The sequence below is a fragment of the Salvia splendens genome, chromosome 10 (genome assembly GCF_004379255.2).
Source record: "Salvia splendens isolate huo1 chromosome 10, SspV2, whole genome shotgun sequence".
In the NCBI taxonomy this organism is placed as follows: Eukaryota; Viridiplantae; Streptophyta; class Magnoliopsida; order Lamiales; family Lamiaceae; genus Salvia; species Salvia splendens.
Genome location: NC_056041.1, coordinates 12,921,530 through 12,948,260, shown reverse-complemented (window position 1 = coordinate 12,948,260; position 26,731 = coordinate 12,921,530). Strand labels below are relative to the sequence as shown.

Below are 26,731 nucleotides of genomic sequence, written 5' to 3'. Positions count from 1 at the left end.
TTAGAATTTATTCACCCGGCCGGGTGGAATTATTAGACATAAAATTCACCCGGTCGGGTGGCCAATTTTGAGGACTTGCTGGAATTTTCGTATTCTGAAAATCATACCCGGCCGGGTAGAATTATTAGGCATAAAATACACCCGGCCGGGTGGCCAATTTTGAGAGCTTTCTGAACCGCTTTTCACCATCCGAGCTTCATTCCTACATCGTAAAACATACTTTTGCAAGCATCAAACTATATAAATCATGTAAAGTTAGGGGAATAAAAATGTACAATTTGATTCACATCATTCTGTCTGTCTTCGTAATGTCAAAATTACATTATATCTCATGTTTATTCATTTTATTTCCATTCCTATTTACATCCAAACATATGCATGTGATCTAACGCTAACAGTTTGGAGTTTACTCTGTCGAGGTGGAACAATGAACAACAATCCATGTAGTTCAGTCTATATATGGGTTAATAACTCTGCTAAGGGGGAACAGAGGAAACCAAAAAAAAAACTCACAATGAACATAATATTCAATTTATTAACGACCAAATTTTGTAATTTTATTCTTTTTAATCGTTGGTTTGGTGCCGCATTAGTCATTATATAGAAGAACAACACAATATTTGACAAAATACTCAGATACTAAGAGCAAAAGTTTCTATTGGACTTCAAAACAAAAGTTTGATCCTAATTCGGAACTTAAGTTTGTTTGAGAATTTAAATTAGTTCTGCCTTAAGTGTAATTTAGACTTGGGGCATACAATTTCATTTGATATTTATGGCTATTTTTTCTTTTGTGCACCATATTTCTCTGATAAAATCAATTAAACAATATATTTTTTTATAATTCAGAATTGGTCGGTGTTGTGATATAGTATAACTAATTATAAAAAGTTTTTTCACTAAAAATTATAACGATTTTTTCCTCTCGAATTCACATGTACGATCATTAGTTGATCAGATGCTTACCGTCCAATTAATAAATGGGATGTTGGTAGTAAATCAGGAATGATTATTGATGTTCTTAAATAAAAAAATACATATTTTTATAAACTGATTTTGGAACGATCCATATAATTTACTACTCCAGTTTTCTAATTAACATGATAGATGGAGTATAAAGATTAAAGACTTTGTAAATTTAAATTTTCTTTTTATTTATTTATTTATATATTCCCATCTCTTCGTCCTACTTTTTCAGCGTCTCTTTAAATTGCAATTTGCATAATAGTTGGCAACACGTAGACGACCGAGTATTATTATGTCACACGGCATAAGGAAATTCCATTAAATTAATTTACCAACTCAATACTCTATAATTGGACCGTCCTTTATTTCTCGTTGGGAAAAATGAAATAATTGTATCTACAAATGGAGAATTGCTAAAATTTATCAATCGATTCGAATTATTCGGGGGCGCAAACAACAAAAGTCAAGTCAAAATGTTCAAATTTGAGTGGGACTTCGCATTTTATTCACGGATCAAAGCATATCTTTAAATATAGAAATATGTTCAGATTCAGATAATTTATCAACAAATTCTTGAGGAAAAATACTTTAATTTGTCACTATAATCTGAATGTTTTGAATATAGAATCAAGTTGGCATTTTTTACAGGTCAACTTTTTTCCCTCTATTTTGTTTTCTTTTCCTTTCAACTAGGCTTTGAATCTTCAAAAGAGACAGACAGCTGTGAAGTCTGACTCTCTCTCCCTCTATTTCTCTCTCTGCATCAGAATCTGCTACCAAAGAGAAAATAATGCCCATTGTTCAGTCACATACACTCCTCTTTCAGGTGAGTTTTCTGCTGTGAAAGCGGTTGCTTTTTCTGCAGTTGAGGAGGAAACATTTCTTGACAATGAGTGCCCTCTAGTGTTAAGGTAAATAATTGAATTGGGTTTCCCTTTTCTTTCTGTTTCTTGAACTGCAACTGTAACAATTTTCCTCTAAACATATTTCGTTTTATGCTTAAGAATTTCCCTTTTTCTTTCGTCGCTGCATTGCTTCGGTTCCTGTCTTTGTTGGTTTCTTTAGTGAGTGTGATTTCCTTGCATTGTAAGGTATCTTCGAACCCTCTTTTTCCTTTATGGATTTCTTGGTTTTCTGGAAATCTATGGCTGAACCTTAAAAGATTCAATTTTTGCTCTGGGTTTAGTTTTAGATCCAATCTTTTGTCCCTCATTCATTCATGGTTCTTGGCTTCTTGGGCAGATGGGATTCTTGCGTTGGATTTTTTGGTCAACTTTTTCTGTATCTTCTTAATCATCACCACTTTCTGAATAGTTAGTTTCTTCCTGGATTTGATTGCTCTTCCTAGGTGAATGAGGATGTGGTGTATATTTTGAGAGATCTTAGGAAAAATGATGATTGATCTTAATTATCTGATTAGAAAGTTGGCTTTTGTTGGTGTATTGACCTAAAGTTGTCATCATTCAGCCCACCGCGTCAAAAAATGACAATGTACCTTAAAAAAAAGTTGCTATTCTGCCTTAATTTATTTCCTCCATTTTATTTCTTTAACCATACTTTAACCTTTCTCGAAATATGGAGATGGGCTACTATACAAGTGTGTATGTGTATGTGTATGTGTCTCTGTGTGTATAATATGGTTGGAGTGGATATTTCAGAAGTCCACATATTCCTGCTAGTTTAGTTTTCTCATCTTCATACTGTTAGCATAGCTTGCCATATTTTGAAGCAAAGGAATAACACCCCAATATCAAATCATTTTTGGGCTAAATAGTGTAGATAATGCTTATATTTACTCGTTTGATCCATTTCTTCCCAAGAATCATTGTCTCCAAAACAAATCATCTCCGTCTTCATCTTTAGGGTCTACTTCGTTTGCTACGTCCTTTTCTTGCATATTGCCATGTTTTACTGTTTGATAAGAAACAGTTTGATGTCTATTTCTCTATTCTTACACGCTTCATAGGAATCCCATTTACACATCGCCCATGGCCCTCAAAACTTTTGTCTATATCCATGCATCTAAAGTTGAGTTAATGATTTACTACTGTGTAGGCCTCCTCTATTAAGAATGGCTGTTGTTTTCAAGCTTAGACGTTTGAAGATAATTGATGAGTGTTGATTGCACTCAATTATTGGTTCTTTAATCTTCCTTTTGATTGTAAAAGAAAAGATAAAAAAGCCAAATCTTGTGTGATAAGATTTTCTATGCTCCTGTAGTTAAAAGCTAATTCTTGAGAACTTCTAAAAGACAAAAGGAAGCAGTTGCTAATAGTTCCAGCAAATGATACTTTCTTTAATAAAGTTACTAATAGTTGAGATCTATGCTGCACTTGGGAATGATACATTTGAATTTTTGAGTTGATGGTCTACCTTCTGAATTCACTGTTCAGTCACAAGGTTGATTTCATTCACATGAAATGACACATAATTTCACAGGCAAATATTATCCCTTAAGAGTACTGGCTTTCTTTTTATGTGAAAAATGATGGAGTTCATTGTTTATTTTGAATACCTTGATTGCTTGAACCTGCCAATCAGGGTTATATAATGTTCTTTACATTCCTGAATCATGAACGCCTACCACACTCATATAAGGATGGTGTTGAAACTGCATAAGTAACTGGAGATATTGTCCAACCTTGAATTGAAGTGAAAATATCATGACAGCCTAGGCGACGTTTTCATTATAAGTATTTTGTAATCAAAGTTGGATAATCTTGAATTCATAGTTTCTTAAATACTCAGGATCTTTTTCTTCCAACTTCCACGTACTGGATGTTCACATTTGTGTATGTACATTTTAGAAAAATAAATCTGATGCAGAGTTATTGAAATCTAAAATAATGTTACAGGCTAGGCGGCGTTTCCATTAGATGTATTTTGTAATCAAAGTTGTATATTCTTGAATTCATACATTCTTAATTACTAAGGATCTGTTCCTTCCAACTTCCATGTACGGGACGTTCACATTTGTGTACATTTGAGACAAATAAATCTGATGCAGAGTTATTGACATCTAAAATAACGTTACAGGCTGAAACTGGGTATTAAGCCATTCCTGGTTTCACCCTTGAACATGAAATCAAAATTCAAAAGCAGTTGGAGATCAATTGTGCCTCTGCAGACGCAGGGAGAATCAACGACAAGGTTCTGCGTGTTTCCTAAGGTTAAATCAGCTAGCTTTAGCCAAGGAAACACTCCTGTTTACCTCAATGTTTATGATTTAACACCTGTCAACGGCTATGTTTACTGGGCTGGACTTGGTGTCTTTCACTCTGGGGTTGAAGGTAGAGAGATTCTCTTACTCTATAACGTCTTCTTGATTTATGTTGCCTTTCTTCCTATATAGTAGTTTTCTTTGTTATCTCCTCGTTTGATACTTGAAACATTCATTCACTGAGTGGATAGGAATTATGTTTTTGCAGTGTATGACATTGAATATGCTTTTGGAGCCCACGACTTTCCTACTAGTGGCGTATTTGAAGTTGAGCCCCGGCAATGCCCTGGATTCAGGTTTCGCAGGTCAATTTTTATTGGCACGACACATTTGAACCCTCACCAAGTAAGAGATTTCATGGAGAAGCAGGCCACAAACTACTGTGGTGATACATATCACCTGGTTGTCAAAAACTGCAACCATTTCTGTGAGGATATATGCTACAAGCTGACTGGAAAACGGATACCAAAATGGGTGAATCGTCTGGCAAGGATAGGTATCATTATTAATCTCATTTTGATGCATCATCATAACTAACTTTAAGAGGAGTCCTAAAATGCTGAATAAATGTGGTTAATTGTCAGTCATAGAAAACTTCATGCTGGTTTATTGGAACTTCCTTCTAAGAGGTATTTTTATAGGTTCATACTGCAACTGCATACTCCCGGAGGCTCTAAAAACGAGCAAGGGGCCACATGATACAAACTGTCAAGATTCAGAGAGTGAGAAGAAGAGTCTGAGAAGCTCTTTCAGCTGCTTCTCTTCGATTTCTATGCACCCAAAGGAGAAAGATGTATCGATATCATCGTTCGTCTTACAATCACACTATAAAGGCTGTCTGCCTCCTTGGGATTTAAAGAAATCAAGAAGTACTAAATCTGTGAAAGAAGGTTAGAGAATAGGAATTCGTTTTTCTTTTTTTCTTTTCTGTCTTTGTGGATTCTTAGATTGTTTTAATTTTTGGGTAACAAGTACCACCACATTTGAATGTAGTTATCTCAATGAGGTTTGAGGCTAAAACAACTGCTGTTTTTCCTCTATTCTGTAACGTGTGTAGTTTGTTCTCATCTTTCTTCATGTACTTTCTTGATGATGCATCTGCAGAAATATGATGTATTTGTTGTTAAGAATTTGAAATTTTTTCCCAAATAGGCATTTATACTTTACAAATCTCTATTGACAGGTTATATTTTTATATCCATTATCTTTACAAAAATGACGAACTATTCACTTAATTATAGTATAAGTTTACATTATCAAACATTAATACTCCATCATTAAATATTGTGTGTCTGAAGAATAACAAAAATAATTAAATGAAGCATGAAATTTGTAGCACATTCTACCCACTAAAATAGATGAACATTAATATCCAGCGAAAAATAACATGTGGAATGAAAAGGATTTGGAATGATTCCCTCACTCCAATTTTTGTACTCCAGTATGATTGATAAGACCAAAACACATGGGGATTTATGGCAAAACTAAAGTGAAATTATCCTAAAATAGGAAAATGAAACTAATGTGTATTTAACTTTATGATAGAGAAAAACACATGGGGATTATTATTTCTCAATAACATGAAGAACTTAATGTATAAATGGATTTAGCATTTCTCCATGTAAGGATATATCTCTAAGAACTAATTAGTGAATTTTCAATGATTTTAGCCAACTAGCCTTAAACTAGAATAACCACATATAATTATCCAAGGAAACAAACAAAACCAGGGAAAGCAACCTTGTCAGGACTCGTGACAGAGAATGTATACACTAGTCATTACTAATATACTTATATTTCTGCATAAATTTAGAATTATCATCAACTCAAACAATTGAAATAATAACATTAATGACACAAAATCAACAACGATAATTGAATCAATGTTCTAGATGTTACACCATGAACCACAGGTACAAGTTCCATCATTCATTTCCAGAGTTAATCAATGGTGGTGGGTGTTACAAACTTACATTCATTATGCTCCATGGAAATATACTGCTCCCTCCGTCCCCTTATAGTAGGACATAAGTTTTCGGCACGGAGATTAAGAAATGAGTGTTTAGTGGTTAAGTGAGATTGGTAATAAAGTAGATAAAGTGAAGTGATGTTTTTCTTTTTTGATTCTGATTAATTTTCATTTATTTAACTTAATTTCTTTAGGACTTAATTAAATTATTAATACAATCTAATTCATGTTTTTTTATATATTCTGGTAAAGTCTATGTAATAAAGGAATAATTACAATCTGATTTTACACAACAAAATTAAAAAATCCGAAAAGAGTAACTGAAATTAAATGCAATAAATTTAATGGACAATCTATAAAATTTAACACGTATTCAACTAAAATTAATTGCGATAAATACAGTGGAGAACTCTTGTTTAGTTACATTACCATCTACCCCTAGAAATTTAAAGTGACGCCTGCCGCTAAAAAATTAAAGGGGCGGCAAATGAAATTCTACCAAAAGATACATCTGCTGCCATTACAAAATGCATTAACCAAGTCTATAAATATCGATTCATACTCCCATTTCTTCAACTCCAGACCAGCATTCAAAATATGGGAAAACATATTGAATATTCACCAGAGAAGAAAACTTTGATAGTTCAATTCATCCTCCAAAAGTGCGTGAATGGGAAACCTCCTCGTGGCACTCTCAAAGAAGCTCAACAGAAATTCGGCATGTCGATGCAGACTACCACAAGATATTGGAATGCTGCAAAACAACAACAAAAAGGTGAATCCATAAGGTTTGTAAATTGTAAAAAGTCTAGATACCACAGAAAATTTATTCAACTAGATATGACTGTTCTGCAAGGTTTGCATTTCTCTCAAAGATGCAATATTAGAAGTTTAGCTGTTGCATTAGGATGTGGTAAAACCACAGTTTGGAGATGGGTGAATGTTGGGCTAATTAGGTCACATACTTCAGCAATACAGCTTGACTTAACAGCCCCGAATAAGCTTCTACGCTTGACATTCACTCTATAAGCCATAGAACTAGACAGAATCTTAAACAAGATTGTGTTTAAGAACATGCGCAATACCATCCACATAGATGAGAAGTGGTTCTACATCACTCAAGGTTCCCAATGTGTACATTTGGCACCTGGAGAAAGTGAGTCACATCGAACATGTAAAAACAAAAAATACATCTCCAAGATCATGTTTATGTATGCAGTTATAAGGCCAATATTTGGGGACAATGGGCAGGTTTTGTTGGATGGAAAAATTGGAATTTTCCCCTTCACAAAACAGGTCCCAGCTCAAAAGAAAAAGCAAAAATAGACCGGCAGGAACAATGGAGACTAAGCCTATTGAAAGCATTACCAAAGAGGTGACTAAAGAGTGCTTAATCAATAAGGTAATGTAAATATTTAATAACTGCATTATGTGTATGTACAATCTATATGCTTTCAATTATCAATAATTTGATGAATCACTAAAAAGGTTTGCATATTTGTGCAATAAACGCTTGAATGTAAGCAATATACATGCATTTTATATATGCACAAACCTTGCATGCATTTCAATATTCCAACATTTTATGAAACACTGGAAACACATGCATATTTGTACAAGTATTGTTTTAATGCATATTTTTGTATGTTTTCAAATCTAAACAATAAACACAATTAGCAACAAACATTGAACAAAATCAGCCATAAACATATGCTAGATTCACATAACAAATCAAGTCATCCATACATGCAAAATCATTTTTTTAAAAGGTTTTTGTAACTCACAATCTCAGTCACAAATAATGCACAAAACCAGCAACAAACATTAAACAAAACCAGACATAAACATATGCTAGATCCACACAACAGATAAAGTCACTCACATATGCAAAATCATTTTTTGTAATGCACAAAATCAGCCTCAAACAATGCACAAATTCAACCAACAACATCTGCTAGGTCCACACAACAACAGATCAAGTCACACATGCATTATCCACACAACTCATCTGTCAGACGACTTGTCGCCTTCCTCTCCAAGCTTTATAGCACGGATGCCTCCAGTCGACCCACCGCTCCTCTTTGTCATCGCGGTGGGGGTGAAATCGCCGGAAGTGTGAGATGGGGGTGGGGGTGGTGTTGCGGTAAGCTCCGGGTTGGGTTGGCGTAGCGGTATTTTTAGCGACATCTGATGGGTCAGATCGCGGTGGGGGCGGCGGCGGTGAGAGGGGGCGGCAAGGCTCAACCTGACTTTCCTCATTAAGGTCGTTCTCGAGCCAATTAAAAACAGAGCGTTGCGTTGTGAGAATCAATACATAAGATGAACTAAAGTGGAAGGAGAGAAGGGGTCAACGTTGGGGGCAGAGGAGGAGAGGCGGCGGAAGATTGAAAGTGAGAACTAGGGTTTTTCAATTCTCCTTCAATGCCGAGAAAAGGGATAGAGAGAGATGGTAAAGATGAGAGAGAAAGACGTTTAGTTGAAATGATTTGTTTTTGGATGGGGTAGGTGGGCGGCTAACTCATTTAATTAAAATGGGATTAATTAGATTTAAATGATAATAAGGGGATCATTAATTAAGTAGTTAAAATCCCTAATTTTTACCCTAAATGGAAATGACTCGGCTACAATGGGACAACCAGAAAAGGAATACGACTCAGCTACATAGGGACGGAGGGAGTACATAATTGAATGCCAAAAATGTTTAATCTGAATCTCTATAAATTATTTACGCATCTCACTATGGGATTCCACTAACATTAGTTTCGATCTCTACAAGTCAAGACTATGCTGATGGAACGACGAACTCGCGCAACTTTCTGAGAGGGGCGATCCTAGCTAGATGCTTACAAGTCTACAAGTGATGGGCTGCGCAACGCCTCATTACATACAAGCTGAGACTGAATTATGTACATTGTACATTATGAAAGGTCGAACGAACAATACCTCTATGTCATGTCGGTGCCTTCTCTGGAAGCCGGGAGCGTTCCTTATCTGCGAAATGGAGAAGCCTTCTGAGTCTCAGAACCATGTCACAATGGAAAGGCAAAGCAGATCTTCTCTCCAAGTATGCTGGGCTAGCAGTCATCCAGGACAAAGCATGGAGTTCTGCTGCTATTGTATCTAGAATGATGTGTGTTTCCACCTCGATATCTTTGGATTCAGAGCTCACACCTCGCCCCACAGGCTTATTGGCACCCTTCCCTGACTTCTCTTGGCTGACAACGTTACCTCCACAATAGTCAATTAAACTAACAGAGAGAACTGAAGGCCATTCTTCTTTTGATAAACTCCTGGCATCTCTCCTCATTGAAGGTACTGCTTTTGAAACGACAAAACCCGTGGACAGGGGAATTGCAGACCCTTTGCTATGTAGAAGATGAGCGAGAGGCGGGGAATCTGCAGTGAGACACGTAGGGAGCTGAAGAACAGAAGGAGGCAGAAAGCGCATGCTCGGTGAAGGGACTAAAAGGTAGGAAGCTGATGTAGACCCAAGGGACTTCACAGGTGTGTATCCTTCAAGATAGCCAGACAGACCTGACGTGGCACTACCTTGACTTGACCCTGCAACAACGGGATTCTTATAAAAAATTACAGCATGGCTGAAGAAACTTTCAACAATATACAGCTAGTAGGTTGAAATAGGATTAACATAGATAAAAGATCATTCACACGCCAACAAATGCAAGAACAAGAAAAACCAATATTTCAATCACCAAACTTTTTGGAGTCAGACACAAGCACAAGCCTAGAAATTCAAGTCCTGACAACCGTCAAAGTCCAGAGTGTATTTAAGACACATCACATTCCAGGACTTAGCATGCTAGAAAGTAGAAACACTGACATTAAATGGGCACTTGAAAACATTGATGAATCTCATTGAGATACAAATCTAAAGCAAAGAGTAAAAGTGAACCGATAAGTTACCAGGAGATGAATCTGCTTGTAACACCAGTTGTAATGAGTGATCAATCGAGACTGAGACGAAACTGACGCTCTGCACCCATTGCAGTAAGCCTTTCGAATTGTCTAACACTGCATGCCCACCCATTAGCTGCTTCCTCGAGGAAGGTTGTGCAATGCCACCTTTCATGAATGAGGAAGATTTAGAATGAGGACCGTACAATGTACTAGGTGAAGAAGGAAGTGCCCTCTCTTGCATTAAACCCATCTCCTGCTGTTGTAAAGAATTTCCATTGTTGCCAGCTGGCATTCCATCAGGAAGGGAACGACGGAGCTGCAGAGACCACTTTTTCACCTCAGAACCCCCAGCTGCATATAAAGCTTTCTGCCACTCTGCAAAAAGATGGCACTTTTTGAGGTGAAAACCACTCAAACAATCGTTCAAAATTTCTTTAAAAATCTTAACCAACTAGAATACTACGAAAAACAGAAATATAATGTCTTACTCTAAACGTTATCCAACAATTCTAATGCAGAAGTATAAACATAATAATAGAAGAACCCAGTACAGGAAAACTGCTAATAAGTTGGTTTAGCAAATGTAACGTTAATTCAGTACCCTGGCACTCGAGCTCAAAAAAGCATCCAATTCGTGTAATCACGAGATCTCTAGGCTTAGCTACACCAGCATCAGGAGAACAAGCTTGAAGAATCTGGCATCCTTGTTGTAGTATTTGGACAAAAAGGGACTGCAGACCCTTTGTGTCTTGCCGACTACTGATTCCTCCAAAGGGGTAAACACAACTGTCAAGCAATTCTCCCCTTGAATCTGTCCATATGCACACCATCCAGCGCCAATCCTCAGTCCATCCATAACAACAATGCAGACTTGGGATTGATTTTTGGTGGCCAGATGTCAAACCATCTGAATCCAAGGAATCATGCTGAGAAACAGGCCCATTATCTCCAGTTCCTGAAGAAGTAGAATTTTGCACAAAGCTAGTACTTGTGCAATCATCTGACAGCTTTGATGAATCTGCCGAATTACCGAAAAAGGGTGAAAGCCCACGCTCGATGGAGCCAGGTTCTGCAAGAATAAAAAGTGGTTCAAACAAACAACGAATATCATCCAGAGGAAAGATATCTCCAGTTCTGCTGGGATCTGCTCCAAGCCCCCCACTCCTTGCTGTCTGCCAAGAGTTGTCCCAAGCACCCTGTCTCAAGCTTGTATCAAGTTCATTCTCTCTCTGAAGAGGAGGTCCTCCAATTCGAGAACCAACACAATCCTTCCACATACCAGGAACCGATGGAGACATTTGCATCAAGACTGAATGAGAACCCCCTGGCACAGATAATGATGACATTGCCTCACCAGATGCTCCTCGTGAAATTCGTCGAGCCTTATTGTAAACAGTGAAAGCAATTTCCTTTAGAATGATCAGCTCATTTAGCTTGGGGCTAGTAACCCTAAATATGGCATCTACAGTCACAATCTGCAATACAAGCTTTGGGATGCTAAATCCTGTAAGAGTCAAAACATTTGAAAATGATTCATCTACAGAAGCTGGGTAACTCAAAGCTTTTGCAACTTGATTGTGCATCATGGATCGCCTTTCTTTATCAGAAGATCGAATCACTGATCCGATAGCAATAGAAGCTTCAACCACAGTCTGTAGGACTGCAAGAGGCTCTGGGAAGGGGCAGACCACATAAACTACCTGATTCAATGAACATAAATGAAACTCCAAACCATTATTGAAATGCCTATCCACTCCATAAAATTATAATGTGAGGAAGAACGGCAAAGGAGAACACTAATAATCAAAATAACAATATACTTCCAAAATGAAGAGAATATTCATATTATGGAACATCTCGATTCTGCATTTAAGTAAAATTGTTAAAAGAGGTAATCTTTTGCAATCCTTAAGAATATCATGCAGCATATACAGAAAAGAAAATCAAATAGTAAATCTAACAAGACTGAAATAACAAGTGGTGACAAGTGGTGACAGCCCTAAAAAGTTATGCATCTTTCCTGAAAGAGGTAACCACTTGCCAACTGGTCAACAGGGTGATGAAGATTTTGAGACCCTGAAGTCTAGTTTGCACACTACAGTAACAAAAAGGAGATCTCATGCAAATAAACATATTTATCTGGATATTGAACCACTATATGCCTTGATTTGCAGTAGCAAACAGAACATATTGGTACTAAGATGAAATACAGGGTCGGGATTGTGAATGGAAAGGTGTTGTAGAAAGATGATGTAAGTAGCATAAAAAATGCAGAGTTCAGAACTTACAGTGCATGGTCCGCCATTTCCTTCCTTGGAATTCACTGGCGCAGGAGAACCGAATTTCAAGGTCTTAAGAACCTTAGAAAGAGTCTTTAAATAACTAGTCAGGTCCCAGCCATTTGATAGGAAAAGGAAATAATCACTGATTGATCCCAACATAGATGCATTGTAGGTATCTATCTTCATTGATTGAGGGCAATCAAGGAGAGCAAAACCGGGTGATATTTTCTTGGAATCTATATCCATCTCATTTCCCAGACTTTGGGGTGCATGTGTTCCCAGCTTGCAGGTTTCATAAACTGAATTTGAGAGAGAGAGAGAGAATTGGGAACTTTAGATATCTGACCCAGAAAACACACAAGTAGGATATGACTTTTCAAGCTAGCGAGAGAAACATAAACAAATATAATGCAATTAACCATAAGGAGTTAGCTCATGTGAAGGAACAAAACTTATAGTGAAACCAAATTACAGCTAATATGTGTGCATTAAAGAACTAGAACCGGCAAAAATAAAAGCTCAAATAAAGAACCTACAGCTACAGAAAGCAACTAGGTTAAAATAAAAAGTAATAAAACAGCTTACATTCATAACCAACTGAAATAATAAAGTGGCTAAGTTCTTCAGACATGTTGAACAAGCAATATCGAGGAGCATATAAAAATTTTAGCTCAAGAATGCAAAATCTTGCATTGTTTTTTTTTATTTATGATAGACAGATATCATATTATGATAATTATACATTGTTGGCAACATATCAGAGTATCATATTAGATACTTCTCAAGATTATATATCTAAGACTCATCGTAAGCACAAGAAGAATCTTTTGGCTGAATACTGAATGAAATACAAATGATACTAACCAGTTCCAAGCTGAAGAAAAAAATCAGTAGCAGCTGTTGTAAGTGGATCAATATTTGGGCATACCACATAATAGCTCATCTACAAGAGAGACAAGGAAATATGTAAATCAGTTATAGTATCAAACTGAAAATCAAAAGTCAAGAGGGCAGTTTCCAGGCCTTGTTAACACCAGAGAATAAAAAAAATATATAAAAAAAGAGAGCACGGGACCATCAAAGTTTATAAAGATTAACCAGTCTTACATGTTTCACAGTTGCATAAGGTTCCAGAGGAGCCTTTTCCCAGAGTTGCAAGGAACCGGCTGAGGTTTTGAGCCAATCATCTTGGTACCTATGTATATAATGAAATTATCACATATTCTATGTAACAAAAAAAGAAGGTACAATATGCATCCTAAAGCCCAAACTGTGGTAGCATGTGGGTTAAAAATTTAAGCTCTTGGCTTAAACATATACCAAATATACAAGGATATCATGCATACCCAACAAGTATTGATGGAAATGGAACAACAGATAGTGTAGGCCGTATCCGTGAGCAGTGTTGCTGATCTGACTCCATCAGAGAAGTACCTCCATCATCCCCTCTGGTTCCATCACCTGTAATGGCAACTGAATTACTATTCAAAAGGTAAAATAAGGTGAAAGAATCATTGAACTATAAGCATAATACCTTTGAGCCCAGATGCTCCACCAGCAGAGGTCAGAGATGGGCTCATGGGATCTCCAACAGATAAAGTTACTGTACTAGAAGAATCTCGGCATTCACTTGCACTAGCAATAGACTCCGCAGAGTGTCCATCATAAGTCATCGCCGATTCATTGGATGGGTTACGGCCCCTACACCAATCCATAACAGAAAGAGGGCCATCTGCATTGCTAAATGCAGATTTCAACGCTTCTTTTATGTCAGACTGAAGCAAACCAATTGTTAAAGATGCCTGGACCTGAACATGACAATAGATTTTCATAAGAGTCGTGTATTGTCTGAGAAGCTCCCGTGACATACTAATGAAAAGCATACAAATGATAGAAAAGAATTTGTACTTTCATGATGCTGAGTTGACTGACATTACACCAAATAAAATTACAATACTATCTACTACATACATAAAGCCCATCTTTCAACAGTCATAACAAGCCCAATAATGACCAGATGTGCAGAGTAGCAACATACTATTGAATAGAAAATTCATTGAAAGGTCTTTGTGATCATTAAGGGTACAGTACAAGTAGTTCTGCTGCATCCATTTATGAAAGGTGCTCAAAGGAAAACCAGTGCCGAGGTAAGTTACTTTCATCAGCAACGACCTACCCACAATAGTAAATGTACTTACTCGGCAATGAAAATTAGAGCTATAGGAAATGAAGGTTAACTCATAAGGACCACAATATTCTGTGTTCCACATCTAATTTAACAAGAAAGGAGTGCACCCACTCATGCATGTGCATCACACAGAATGGGAAGTACACATTTCAAAAGAGACAACTGTTCAGGAAAACTAACGAATGAAATATAGTAAAGGTAAACGGGCCAGCAGGAAAAAGAATGGTGGCCTTTCTTGTCTGGATAAATAGAACTTCTCAATAATAAAAAAATCAGCATGAATTGCAACAAATAACCATATCTCACATCAACTGAGAGTGGATCAACAAGCTCCATTCCAGCAATGTCCAGGGAATGGGAAGAGGCCAAAAGACCCCCACAGCCAGCATGTACCATAGAGGGTCCACATGAAAATCCACGCCTCCTCTGCTCTTGAAGTGCAAGCCACCCATATGGACCATCACCACAATCAGCATCCAGAGCCACATCAACTAATGAAGTTGCTTGCTGAACAAGGAATGCGATACCATCAAGAAGTTCCTGGAGTGGCTGCCGTAGTCCGTATGAAAGCATACTTTCTTCCATGAATGAATTATGTGGAATGGATGGGCAGACCTCCATATTTGATGAACTTGGCTTAGAAACTTTAGGAATTCCAACAGAACGCCAAACCCCAACTGGTGCAGTCAAAGACCCATCTAGCATTCCCCCATCTACATCACCAGCTATCCTAACAGGAATTGTTTCTTTCTTTTTCAACTCAGATTTGCATGACATATTGTCCACCATGGTGCTTGAATCATTATGACCTAGATTTTGAGTGCTGCAAGATAATCCACTCAGACTAGAAGCTGAAATGTTGCTGGAAGAAAGCAGTGTATGTCGCAGCCTACACATGGAAACCTGGCACACTAGGCATTCAATCTCTGTTGCAAGGACAGTCCTAGCTGATGGGAGACAATTATCTCCTTTTTGTGAGCTGTCACTTGCTTTAGCTGAGACAGGTTTGACATCTGCTTGGCTCAAAGCAAAAAACTGTGCTGATGAACCTCCAACTTCACCTTTACCAAGACTATTATGACTTGCACCAGTTTGCTGCTTTCCTCTTTCAACATGTGTGTAGTATTTTTTTGATTTAATCGCAGAACACAATTCTTTCTTTTCTGCACAAGCTTTCTCACTTGGCAAGGTGGACTTCTCATGAGATCCATTACAGCAAGGGGAAGGAGGTGTTGCAGAGTACACATAATGACTTGAGCTTGATGCAGAATCCACTTTGCAAGATCTAGGAATGTAGGGGCTTCGGAAAATCACAGAGGAGATCTCACTGTTAGGGGCTTCCACACCCCCATATTCTGGGGCAAATGACATCAGTGCTTCAGCCTTTACGACGTGATCAAACTCAATATTGGAAGATGGCAGCATACAAGTAACTTGACTGGGAGCAGAACTCTTTGTGGTTTCTTGGTTTTTGATGACTGAATCTTCCACAGAATCAGGAGCATTTAGTTGGTTGAAGTTATCAAAGGTTGGAAAACTTGTCGATACAAGCATTCGATCTGGCACATCCATCACTGAGGTGCTGGGGCTGCTACACAACTCACCACCATCAGGTGCAGGAAACATGAGAACTTGAGACTCAGCGGTCCCTGGAGGCTTCATTGTATAAACAAGGAAACACAACTTTTGTTATTGAAAAGGTTAAGCTTACTTGCTAAAAAAGCAACGTAACTGTCAAGAAAGTTTGTAAAGGATAATTCAAGTTCACATCGTACCTCAAAAAAAGAACACACAATGTAAAGATCCCACCTAATGGATATAAAAAGAGTACCTAATGTTTTCTACCATGGGGCCAAATATAAAAAACTGATTGCTTTTTGCTGAACTTCAGAAATAAGATGATAATGATGACACTAAATATGCACAAACAATATATAATCAACCCAGAACTAGACAACAATAAAGATCTCAGTCACTCAAGATTAACAAATGAAATGCAAGGCCTGGTTCGCTTCCTAGCTCTAGAAATCAGCATTTCTCATCCAGCCAAATAGGTAGTCTGGTATTACTTTATCCAAAAGAGAAAATAAAAGATACAGAATTACCTCCCCGAGCGGCAAAGCATCATTCTCAAAAAAGTCACCAAAATCGCCAAACTCTGATAGTAGTGCTTGAATATCCATCCCCATGCCTCTATCATCATCGTCCCATCCCCACTGAGATCCAACATTTTCATTTGTAGCCCCATTAATAGACATATTGGCTTCCATGGTACCATAATCAGTCATGGAAGGATTCAAAACCATGCCTGCTTGACCAAATGACTCTGAAGTCCCACTTCGTGGCCTTTTAGAACCCTGAGCAGGAAATGGAAACGAAAAAATGAGATGCTCCAAATGAAAAGCTTTTCAATCTATAAAGTGAAAAAAGTCACATCAAAGGAAAATTAATAAATCAGGAAGTGAAAAGATATATACTAAAATTTCACATATAAATAACTAAACAAACTCAGTTTAGATGGGAAACAAGCAATTTTGATCAGTAAAAAGATAGGGTACAAAGGGATAAGATGATACGAGTAAACTCGTATCGGAGAATAATGGCGAGAAATCGCCGGATAAGAGAGGTCCGTTCGCGGAAGGAATTCCGTCGAGCAACCAATAAACAAAGAAATTGCAGAAAAGTAAAATACGATAAAAGATAATTGTATTCTTCAATGATTGATTCAAAAGATAACAAAGACTCCTATTTATAATACTCGCTAATAACCTAACTTATTGAACAAGATAATAAAGATACGGAAAAGATATAGTAATATAATAATAGAGATATGGAAGATATTTCGGAAGATATAATCGTATCAACTCCCCCACGGTTGAAATTCACCTTGTCCTCAAGGTGGAAACCAAGACAAAACGAAGAGTGTGGCGAACAAAAGCTTTGGTGAGGTATCTCCTCCCGGATCAAACGCATACCAAACAGTTGAGCATCTCTCTCCATTATTTCCCTCAAAAATCACCAACGAAGGACTCTTTGGATCTGAATGATGCAACACTAAAATGGAAAGCTTGTGAACACGCCCAAAAATGTCCAAACATAGCATGTCAGTGTGCGAAGGGATCAACCGTGCATCAGTGTCAAACAATATGGATCGATGATTAATACTATCAACATCACGAACATACAAATCCTCATAGAGAAATGCAATTTTTGTCAAATCTTGTGGCAGGTCATGAGCAATTTTATCTCCCAAAAATGCACATAGATACACACCTCCTTGCTTAACAGAACCATCCTCAACAACATTATAGGATGATACCCGAGCATCATTAAATAAAGTGGTGACCTTCTTCACTTTCGCGATGGAACCGATCTCCGAACACATATCCTTAATTGATGAGCAAATAGCACACTGGTTAATAAAAATCACCCCATCTATCAATGCACAAGGTGTTGTTGATGCATCAGTAACATCAGCAAATAGTTTTGGGGAATCACAACTGAATTCAGAGTTGTTAGGTGTCGAGTAGAAGCTCTGTGGATGCCAGTCGGAGGCAGCAGCAAGCTGTTGGTTGAGGAAGGGTGGAGCTGTCTGTAGAGCGGGGTTCAGCGGCCACGGCCTTGACTCTGCGAGCGACAGTGGATGGTGTCCGTTTGCATCCATCCCGCAGTTAGAAAAACGAACAAAACATCTGCTCGTATCACATGAATACCCAATGTGCTCATTTAATCCCAATGAATCAAAATCGTCTCCTATTTGAACTCCCGAGTCATGCTCATTTCCACACTCAACACTATTCAGCCCATTGTCAAGCTTGGGGGACTGCTGCAGGGGACATGATATTGGAGCCGTGTACGGGACGTTGAACGTAGGGACAAGAGGAGATTGCGTGGCAGCCCGTGGATCTCCCAGACGAAGTTCGTTTGCATCCATCCGGGATACCAATTGCTCGACATCTGCGGTTAGGCGTTCGAGCTTTGAAACCAAGGCAGCCACCGATAGGTGTGGTTCCAAATCCGGCGTCACTGGATCATGTGGCATGCCGAGAGGCTCCGTATGGCCGATACCGTTGGTCGTTGAATGATCTTGCCAATCTGGGGGATCGAGAGGTTGCCGATATAACGATAACGACTGGTAATAGTTGATGGTATGTGGGCCCGATTGCATTTGATGTGGCTGGGTCTGGTATGGCGACTGGAGCTGTGATGTGGTGCAGGGTTCGAGTGGTAGTAGGCTGTACCGGTAGGGCTGCATCCATGGGTAGTGCGGCTGATTATATGAGGGGTCCGGATCCGGTTGCGGCCGTGCTGGAGGTCGAAGTTCTTCAACGCACCGACCTGTGTTGTCAAGCCAAGTCTTCAGTTTGGAGACAGCCACCATATCTAGATAGGAGTACCCAAATTGCACGTCTTGTCTCTGAGGGTACCAACACGATGTGGGGCTCGGCATGGGCAGTAGCAAGGAGAACTGCCTGTCGAATTGGTGATGGTGGTAGTCAGTGTAGGTGACTGACATGATGGGGGAAATACGGAGGATGAGACAACAATGAAAGCACCAGATGATACGAGTAAACTCGTATCGGAGAATAATGGCGAGCAATCGCCGGATAAGAGAGGTCCGTTCGCGGAAGGAATTCCGTCGAGCAACCAATAAACAAAGAAATTGCAGAAAAGTAAAATACGATAAAAGATAATTGTATTCTTCAATGATTGATTCAAAAGATAACAAAGACTCCTATTTATAATACTCGCTAATAACCTAACTTATTGAACAAGATAATAAAGATACGGAAAAGATATAGTAATATAATAATAGAGATATGGAAGATATTTCGGAAGATATAATCGTATCATAAGATATCTGGAAAAAGCAAAAATTACAAGATATGACAGCTCAAGAACGTGAAACTACAAAGATAATAGAGTTTGAAAAAAGAAAATAAAGATCCTTGCGTTTTCTAGTCAATTATTATAAGGGAAAAATAAAGTTACCAATTGAAGGACATCATTCTGCATCTGACCCAAGGAAGATAAACCAGACTGTCTGGACATTAAAGAATCTGCATCTGCCTCAAGATCACGAGCTCCCAGGACCTTGCGATCACTGTCACTGGAGGAACTACTCATGCTGCCATAGCTACTACTATTACTGTTACTACTACTACGATACCCATGGTAAGAACGAGTTCCACTTGGTTCGAGAGAAGATCCATCCATTGAATCAACTTTGTCATCACTGCCAAAATCAAAACTGATTAAAAGCACAACTTCAGGGATGGCCAACAATAAAAGATATGGAAATCAGATGATAAATAGATTAGAAACTTTAGGGCTAACCAATGCATAACAAGTGATGAAGCCGACAAAGACGGTCCAGCCCAATTTTGCAGCCAGAATCTGAAAAGTACAAAAACTGTGCGAGTAAATGCATTTGCAAGTACTGTTAGGGTTAGGGATGTCAATTCGGGCAGACCCATTTGGCCTGACGGGTGATGGGTCCAGTACAATTGGCCTAGATTTCAAGCAATAATAATGTGGTTGTAACCTTAAACCTTCAGTTTTTAGTCTATCCCGTCAAGCCTGAGATATTTAGGAAAATATTTTGATGTATTGCCTATGATCATGATGATGCCATAATTGATGCTTCTATCTTCCCTTTGGTGAATAAACAATCACACAATAGGTAAAAAATAATATTAAAGATATGGACCTTGTCTCTTATTCTTGATGCTCCAGTTTCAACTTCATAATCGATTTACATTTGTACTCTTCTTCATCTATTAAAAATTATTATATTGCAATGCAATCAGATAATTTAATTTTGATAATAAAAAAGTGTAATATTGGCCTACAAAAAATAATTGATGAGAGCAGAATAACCACCCCAAACTGGATCATAAGCTAAGTACTAATGAGATCCAAATTTTTATCCAAGTCAATAAATTATCAAAAGATCCAACCCTCCACAGAAGACTATTTAATCAGAAATTTCCATACTTCATTGATCATAGTAATACCTTTTCAAAGATGATCTTGCAAAAGATGTCTGCATAACTGGAACAAGAACAGCCTCTGTTGGATAGACAAACTTTTTTTCAGAGATTGGAAGCTTGTCTAAAGGCCACCTCTGATTACATAGTCTAGAAGCTGGAGACTCAGTGCCATGAGGCTGAGAAAAGTTACTATGCAAGATCACATTATCCCGCGCCAACTTTTCTTGACAACCAATGGACACTTCAACAAAGCAATTTTGTCCCCTTTGTTGAGTTGGCAGTCCAGATCCTCGAGCAACTTTGAAAGGGAGACCTGAAGTTCCATTTGGATCTCTAAACTTTCCGGAGCTGTACATTTATGACACATATGAAAACAAATTTCCAGAAAGAAATTAAACAATAGATTAGTACCATAAGTTCAATTGTAAAGGATGAAGCAACTGAAAAGGTAAAATAAATAAAACACAGAATACACATAGAAAAGAAATTATAACAACCTCAGAAACACTTGCTTTACAAGATCACCAGGACAACATCCCGTAAGCTTCCCATGCATTCCATGAGGAGAAACAACAACTGTTAAAACACAAGGCCGTGTTATGAGGGTCTAAGTAGATCAGTCACAGGCTGTGAAATTCATGATAGCTTGAGATATTTGACAATGAATAAAAATAATAAAAGAAAAGGTTTTCACGAGTTCATCTATCATGGTATCTTAAATACTTTCAAGGGTTTATTATTAGTCCAGTATGTACACACATACATTTTATATATATATATAGGGAATGGACCAAAATATAACCAAATTTCATATCAAAACTTTAACACCTTAACCATGTTAAGCAAAAGATTGTTAGATTATCAAAGTAGCAAGAGTATACATACAGAAATAGACAACGTCTAACACATATTTCAAGACAAGGAGAGAAGATCTCACTCGGGCAAGTCAAATACGACGAGGAAAGCAGACTATTAGACCAAAAACACACCTGGAATTTGGTCATTGGTACGCCGGCTAGAACTGCTGAGGAAAGGTTCAATGTCGCCATTTGAAAGAGCTCTGACATGCCTAAAATTCATGCTCATAACTCATAAGAATATTAAGGGATCAGGTCCAGACCCAATGTAAAGACTACCAGAGATAAAGCTATTGGCAAATACAGATAAATCAAAATACCAAGATGCAAGATACTAACTTAGCAGATATAATAACATGAACAAATATTGTTTCTTCTGTTGCAGCAAAGATGAACTCAGCGACAGGTTGACCCCTCCTACAAAACACAAATACAAGTTCAGGAGGTGGATTTTATCCCAGAACTGTCATCATGGCTTGAGTAGGAACATAGCACTAAGACACATACAATATTGTAGAAAAATGAAAATGAGAAATTCAAAAGGGGGCAGTTTGAGTTAATCCACCATAGTTGATTGATATTGGTTACAGTACCACTCACTGGAACAACATTAGAAATCCAAAAACTAGGTAATGAAACGGGATGAGATGTCACCAAAGGTGAAGCCAACCTAGCAGTCTTAACCACAGATACAACTCCAGTCTCATGCAATCTATGTTTAATATTGAAATAGGGACTTTATTTTTTGGGACATGCTCACTTCCCTAGATTTGATATGAATCGTCAGCAACCTACTCAAGTTTTCCAGCGGTCACTGAGAATAGCACTATAACAAGCCAAAGCAGCACAGTACAACGCCCTTTGTGTGTGTGTGTGTGTGTGTGTGTGTGTGTGTGTGCTTGTGGGGGCAACAGGCCATAAAACCAAACAATAATGAGCTGGAAAAATCAGAGCTAAAATACAAATGTCCTTTTCAGTGGTTTGGCCCAACATCACTAATCTCTTCCTGCTGAAGGACAAAATCATTAACATGAAAGCAATAAATTGTACAGACCTAAAATTGTATTTAAGCCAAGAATATAACTGTGGAAAAGCCAGTTCTGTGTATTATAACCAAGATTTATAAAATCTAAATGCTTCATTAAACAGCAAACATAAAATAGAAGAGTACCCAGATCTACTACGTTAAATTCTTATGCTAGTGAAACCCACACATACAAATATTCAATGAAATACCAAATTTTAAAAGAAAAAGCACTAATAACATGAATGAACCTGAATAGTTCTTCATTCTGAGTAAATGGCTGATACTTGGAGAACACATCTCCAAATCGTACATATGAAAACCCTCTAAGTGCTCTGTCAAAGGGGAAAAAGCATTGTTAAGTACTGTTTATGCTTGTCAATCAAGCAAAAGAGAGACATGGAACAACCTTTCAATACAGTTTCTTAAAGCCTGTGATATGGCAGAAGCAACTTCTTCGGAATCGCCAGGAGACACCCAGAATCCAGATGCGAGCACTGAAATGAAATATTTATATCTTAATTTACCAAAAAATATCCACCATTATCTCTAAGGAATGAATACATGTAATAGCAGTAGGGGAAAGGTGAAGAGGTAATTAACTTCATACAAAATTACTATATAGGAACCAATACCTCTCAATGTGGCAACAGCATGTTGTGCCTTCTCATTGATAGAGGAGTGTTGACCAGGGAGAAAAAGCCAAAGCTTAATCTTCTCATCTGATCAATAAGATTGAGTACCAGGAATGAGGAATACATTGTTATTTCTTACTAACCAACTTATAATTCTTTACCAGGATTATGCAGACCCTGAGAAGGATCCCAAGGTCCAACGAAAGAGTTAGTCCATGCGCTGAGAAACCCTTCCTTCTGCAGCTGCAGATGTGCTGAGAGCACTGCCGACATCGCTGCATCTTTAGGGTCCACCTTCACACTTTAGAGTAATAAAAGGGCAGTGATCAGCACATATCTTCTTTAAACTAACTAGATGTATGAACAAAATCTCAAACAATGAAACGAGCAATTTGATTAGTCAAGTTCACTTATTTACACTCATGGCGATATCTCTTAGGATTAATGCAACAGCACAGGCAAAGGATAGACCAAAACCACACCTCTTATCAGGTAGAGCGCTGAAATCAAATTCATTGGGAAGAAACTGAAACCATGATATCCAATGCAAACCTCCCTGGGAAAATGTTGGAGGTAAACAAACACTTACATATAGTAATAATTGGATTAAAAAACTCCAATAAAGCATAATTTCAAAGAATAAAAAGATATGCAATCATAAAAAAAAATTAAAATAGGGACCCAATATGATAAATTCTGCAGACTTAGTTCAGCAGATGCATGTATTGATGAACAGGGGGAAGACTCATTCGTTCTTGAAGGAAAGCATTTTTTTTCTCATGTAATTAGAAGCAAAGTTTCCTGATAATGGAAATATTTCCAAGTTCAGGCAAGTTCAGACTTGAGCACGTCCTGACACCAAGTGTGCCAAAACATTTAATGGTTTATCCAATCCAAAATGTAAAAGAATAGAGGGCAATAAAGCAGTTATTTTTTGAAACTATACACATATGGCAGTACTGAATTGCATGATGGGATACCAAATTATAGTGAATATTAAGTTTCCACATGTGAAAAAATAAAGATACTGGAAAACAAATAGTTCTTATGATTCCGCCATACCTATAAATAATGAAAGAAATCCTTATATCAGCATAAGGAGCATGATTAACCGGGTGCTTGATAAAAGGTGATTCCTCAATCCCTTAAGCAAACTGTTTTCAGAAATGGTAGTCTTCAACTAGATATATGTTCATTTTAAGCCATATTATGTCATCAGTTTATCATTATTTCAAATCTAGAATTAAACAAGACCATACACTTTTACCGACATAAATTAAGATGCAATTATTAATATCTACCCATAAAATGGGGTCTTTAATGTTGATCGGAGTGGAATCCCACATGCATCAGGATGGTAATTGACATCAAGAAATATTCATCTTAGTATGTTATGATATGATCCTTTTGATAATAATAATAATAATAATAACAATAACAACAGCAATCTAAAGAGCCTAGAAGTCGAAGTGCAGTGAGAGTATCAAACTGAATTTGTTACTCCCTCCGTCCCCTAATAGGAGTCGCTCTTTGACCGGGCACGAGTTTTAAGAAATGTAGAGAAAAGTTGGTTGAAAAAGTTAGTGGAATGTGGGACCCACATTTTTATATTGGTTTTATAATAAAATGTGAGTGGAGTGAGTTAGTGGAATGTGGGGCCTACTACCATTTATGGTAAAAATGAAGAGTGACTCTTAATGAGGGACGGCCCAAAATGGAAATTAGCGACTCTTATTCGGGGACGGAGGGAGTATCTAGCTAGGTCTACAGTCATTAATATGTGTGCAGCATATAGCGAAAGGATAGCTATTAAGAATCAGACTTTTGACCGATTGGCTGACACAACTCAGAGTTATATATTCCACACCTCACTCTGATCAGAAAATATCATTATATCCACATTTGAGCATATAACAATGACAAGTGAAATTCGAACAACAGAATTGAGTAGGGCGGGACTACTGTGCAATAAAATAGCTCAGAGATGCCTAGAACCATTAAGACTGCAGTGAAATTATAAACCCCACAAACTTACGATTTTGAATATATTCGTCCACATCCGTGATTTGCCTCCTGGTCAGTAGAACTGGTCAGGCTTCTCCTGAGCGTCCACCAAAGTTAGCAGGCTTCAACACCGCATACAGACACAATGATGAAATTATAAACCCCACAAACTTACGATTTTGAATATAAAAAAAAATTAATCTTGGGAATGAAGAAAGTTGAACCAAATCAAATCTTGAAATGCCGGAGCTCACCACAACCGGCCAGGTTGTGGTGAAGCAGGGCGGTGGAGCGGCGGGGCACGGCGGAAGGAAGGGGAAAGACGGGACAGGCGGTGGTCGCGGAGACGCCGATTTGCGAGAGAAACAAAGAGAGAGGCGGGCGAGAAGCTCGCGGACGAACTGGCGAGGCACGGCGGAAGGAGCGGTGGGGCCAACTTGGGAGAGAGAGAAGGAGCGCTACTTTAGGCTTTGAGGGTTTATTAATTTATTTATAATAATAGTAGATACTATTTGATATTCTTTTTTATTAAATAGAGTTCAATTTGAGTGTTTTTTTATTATTATTATTACTATGTCTTAAATTATAGTAGGTTCTAATTTTGACTTTTAATTTATGATCTTTCTATAATATGTATTTTAAAATTAAATTTATTTTAATTAAACAACTAATTTATTAAATATTTTTTATAACCCTTTTGTAGATTAAAATCATCTTCCTCCTTGGACAAAGGGAGTATAAAAATGCTAGCTTTTTTAAAAAGTTTTGAAACACTTTTAAATAGTGCAATACCATTAATTGAATCTTCATTTATGTATTATGGACTAATTTTCTTATATTTTAATTAGTCTCTAATTAATTAAACAATACTACTAAGTTTATAGATTAAATTACGGAATAAGAAGAAATTATATATACTTAAAATTAAATCTAACTTATAAAATTTATATAACTTCTTAATATATATAGTAGTGTAAATTGTCACATTATTCAAAACAAACAAGATGCATAAAATAATATCGTTATTTTAAGTGATTTATATTCTTTCATCCTTACTCACACATATTTTGTTTATTTGTATATTTTATTATAATTAACTCATACTCTTTGATCATTAGTTACACATCTTTTTTTGTCATTCATTTTATTATTTTTACTCCACTTGGATCATAAATTAAAATTGTTTAAATGTTACATTCATTAAGGAATAGTAAATTCTTCATTTAGAGTGATACAAAATAATTATATTTCTATTTTTTAAATCTTCATTTTGCTTTGAATTCTTATTTTTTTATACATTCATTATATTTTGTATTCATTATTTAAAACTCTTATGCCTCGTGCGGTAATAACAATAGCAATCTAAAGAGCCTAGAAGTCGAAGTGTAGTGAGAGTATCAAACTGAATTCGTTATCTAGCTAGGTCTACAATCATTAATATATGTGCAGCATATAGCGAAAGGATAGCTATTAGAGCATCCATAATGGCGACGAGCGGACCGGCTAGCTGATCCCCGGCACTAGCCGGTCCGCTCGTTGAACCATTGTAACCGGCTAGCCGAATTTCGGCTGAAAAATCGGCGAGCGCTGGCCGCCATTGCAGGCTCCGGATCGGCGAGCGATCGGCGAGCGGATTTTTTTTATTTAATTTTCGAAACACTATATATACGATATT

The 26,731-nt window shown here is 37.4% G+C and overlaps 2 protein-coding genes across 8 annotated transcripts; one reads left to right on the top strand and one right to left on the bottom strand.

Moving 5' to 3' along the window:
- The first annotated feature begins 1,549 nt into the window (after nt 1-1,549).
- LOC121753407 (deSI-like protein At4g17486) lies at nt 1,550-5,316 on the top strand. 4 transcript variants are annotated; one of them, XM_042148705.1, is made up of 5 exons: nt 1,550-1,614; nt 1,734-1,877; nt 4,003-4,256; nt 4,395-4,682; nt 4,828-5,316. In XM_042148705.1, exons 3-5 carry the CDS (start codon nt 4,046-4,048, stop codon nt 5,079-5,081), a joined length of 753 nt encoding a protein of 250 aa, XP_042004639.1. In that variant the 5' UTR covers nt 1,550-1,614; nt 1,734-1,877; nt 4,003-4,045; the 3' UTR covers nt 5,082-5,316. The 4 variants fall into 4 exon arrangements, with proteins under 4 accessions (XP_042004639.1, XP_042004638.1, XP_042004637.1 ...); XM_042148703.1 differs by lacking the exon at nt 1,550-1,614 and having other exon boundaries at nt 1,654-1,877; XM_042148706.1 differs by lacking the exon at nt 1,550-1,614 and having other exon boundaries at nt 1,655-1,792.
- A 1,195-nt stretch (nt 5,317-6,511) lies between these two features.
- Nucleotides 6,512-25,523, bottom strand: LOC121752192 (mediator of RNA polymerase II transcription subunit 13-like). 4 transcript variants are annotated; one of them, XM_042147131.1, is made up of 24 exons: nt 25,232-25,523; nt 25,088-25,153; nt 23,535-23,608; nt 23,214-23,353; nt 23,053-23,139; nt 22,827-22,914; nt 22,669-22,752; nt 21,733-21,810; nt 21,526-21,605; nt 21,034-21,112; nt 20,561-20,884; nt 19,881-19,940; nt 19,536-19,794; nt 16,649-16,900; nt 14,850-16,199; nt 13,890-14,163; nt 13,702-13,816; nt 13,463-13,550; nt 13,220-13,298; nt 12,362-12,654; nt 10,675-11,773; nt 10,080-10,448; nt 9,099-9,716; nt 6,512-6,909 (listed from the first exon to the last, which is right to left on the bottom strand). In XM_042147131.1, exons 2-23 carry the CDS (start codon nt 25,109-25,111, stop codon nt 9,106-9,108), a joined length of 5,907 nt encoding a protein of 1,968 aa, XP_042003065.1. In that variant the 5' UTR covers nt 25,112-25,153; nt 25,232-25,523; the 3' UTR covers nt 6,512-6,909; nt 9,099-9,105. The 4 variants fall into 4 exon arrangements, with proteins under 4 accessions (XP_042003065.1, XP_042003064.1, XP_042003066.1 ...); XM_042147130.1 differs by having other exon boundaries at nt 25,088-25,178; nt 25,281-25,523; XM_042147132.1 differs by having other exon boundaries at nt 19,536-19,779; nt 25,088-25,178; nt 25,281-25,523.
- Nucleotides 25,524-26,731: the final 1,208 nt, after the last annotated feature.

What these genes read in the sequence shown, in the direction of transcription:
- LOC121752192 (XM_042147131.1), bottom strand. Translation starts at nt 25,111, where the DNA reads ATGTGGACGAATATATTCAAAATC. An exon ending in TACCAATGACCAAATTCCAG is followed by an intron (nt 21,113 to 21,525) that starts GTGTGTTTTTGG and finishes GTGTTTTAACAG; the next exon opens with TTGTTGTTTCTCCTCATGGA. An exon ending in GCAAGATCATCTTTGAAAAG is followed by an intron (nt 19,941 to 20,560) that starts GTATTACTATGA and finishes TGTACTTTTCAG; the next exon opens with ATTCTGGCTGCAAAATTGGG.
- LOC121753407 (XM_042148705.1), top strand. Translation starts at nt 4,046, where the DNA reads ATGAAATCAAAATTCAAAAGCAGTTGGAGATCAATTGTGCCTCTGCAG. An exon ending in CTTTCACTCTGGGGTTGAAG is followed by an intron (nt 4,257 to 4,394) that starts GTAGAGAGATTC and finishes ATGTTTTTGCAG; the next exon opens with TGTATGACATTGAATATGCT. An exon ending in GAATCGTCTGGCAAGGATAG is followed by an intron (nt 4,683 to 4,827) that starts GTATCATTATTA and finishes GTATTTTTATAG; the next exon opens with GTTCATACTGCAACTGCATA.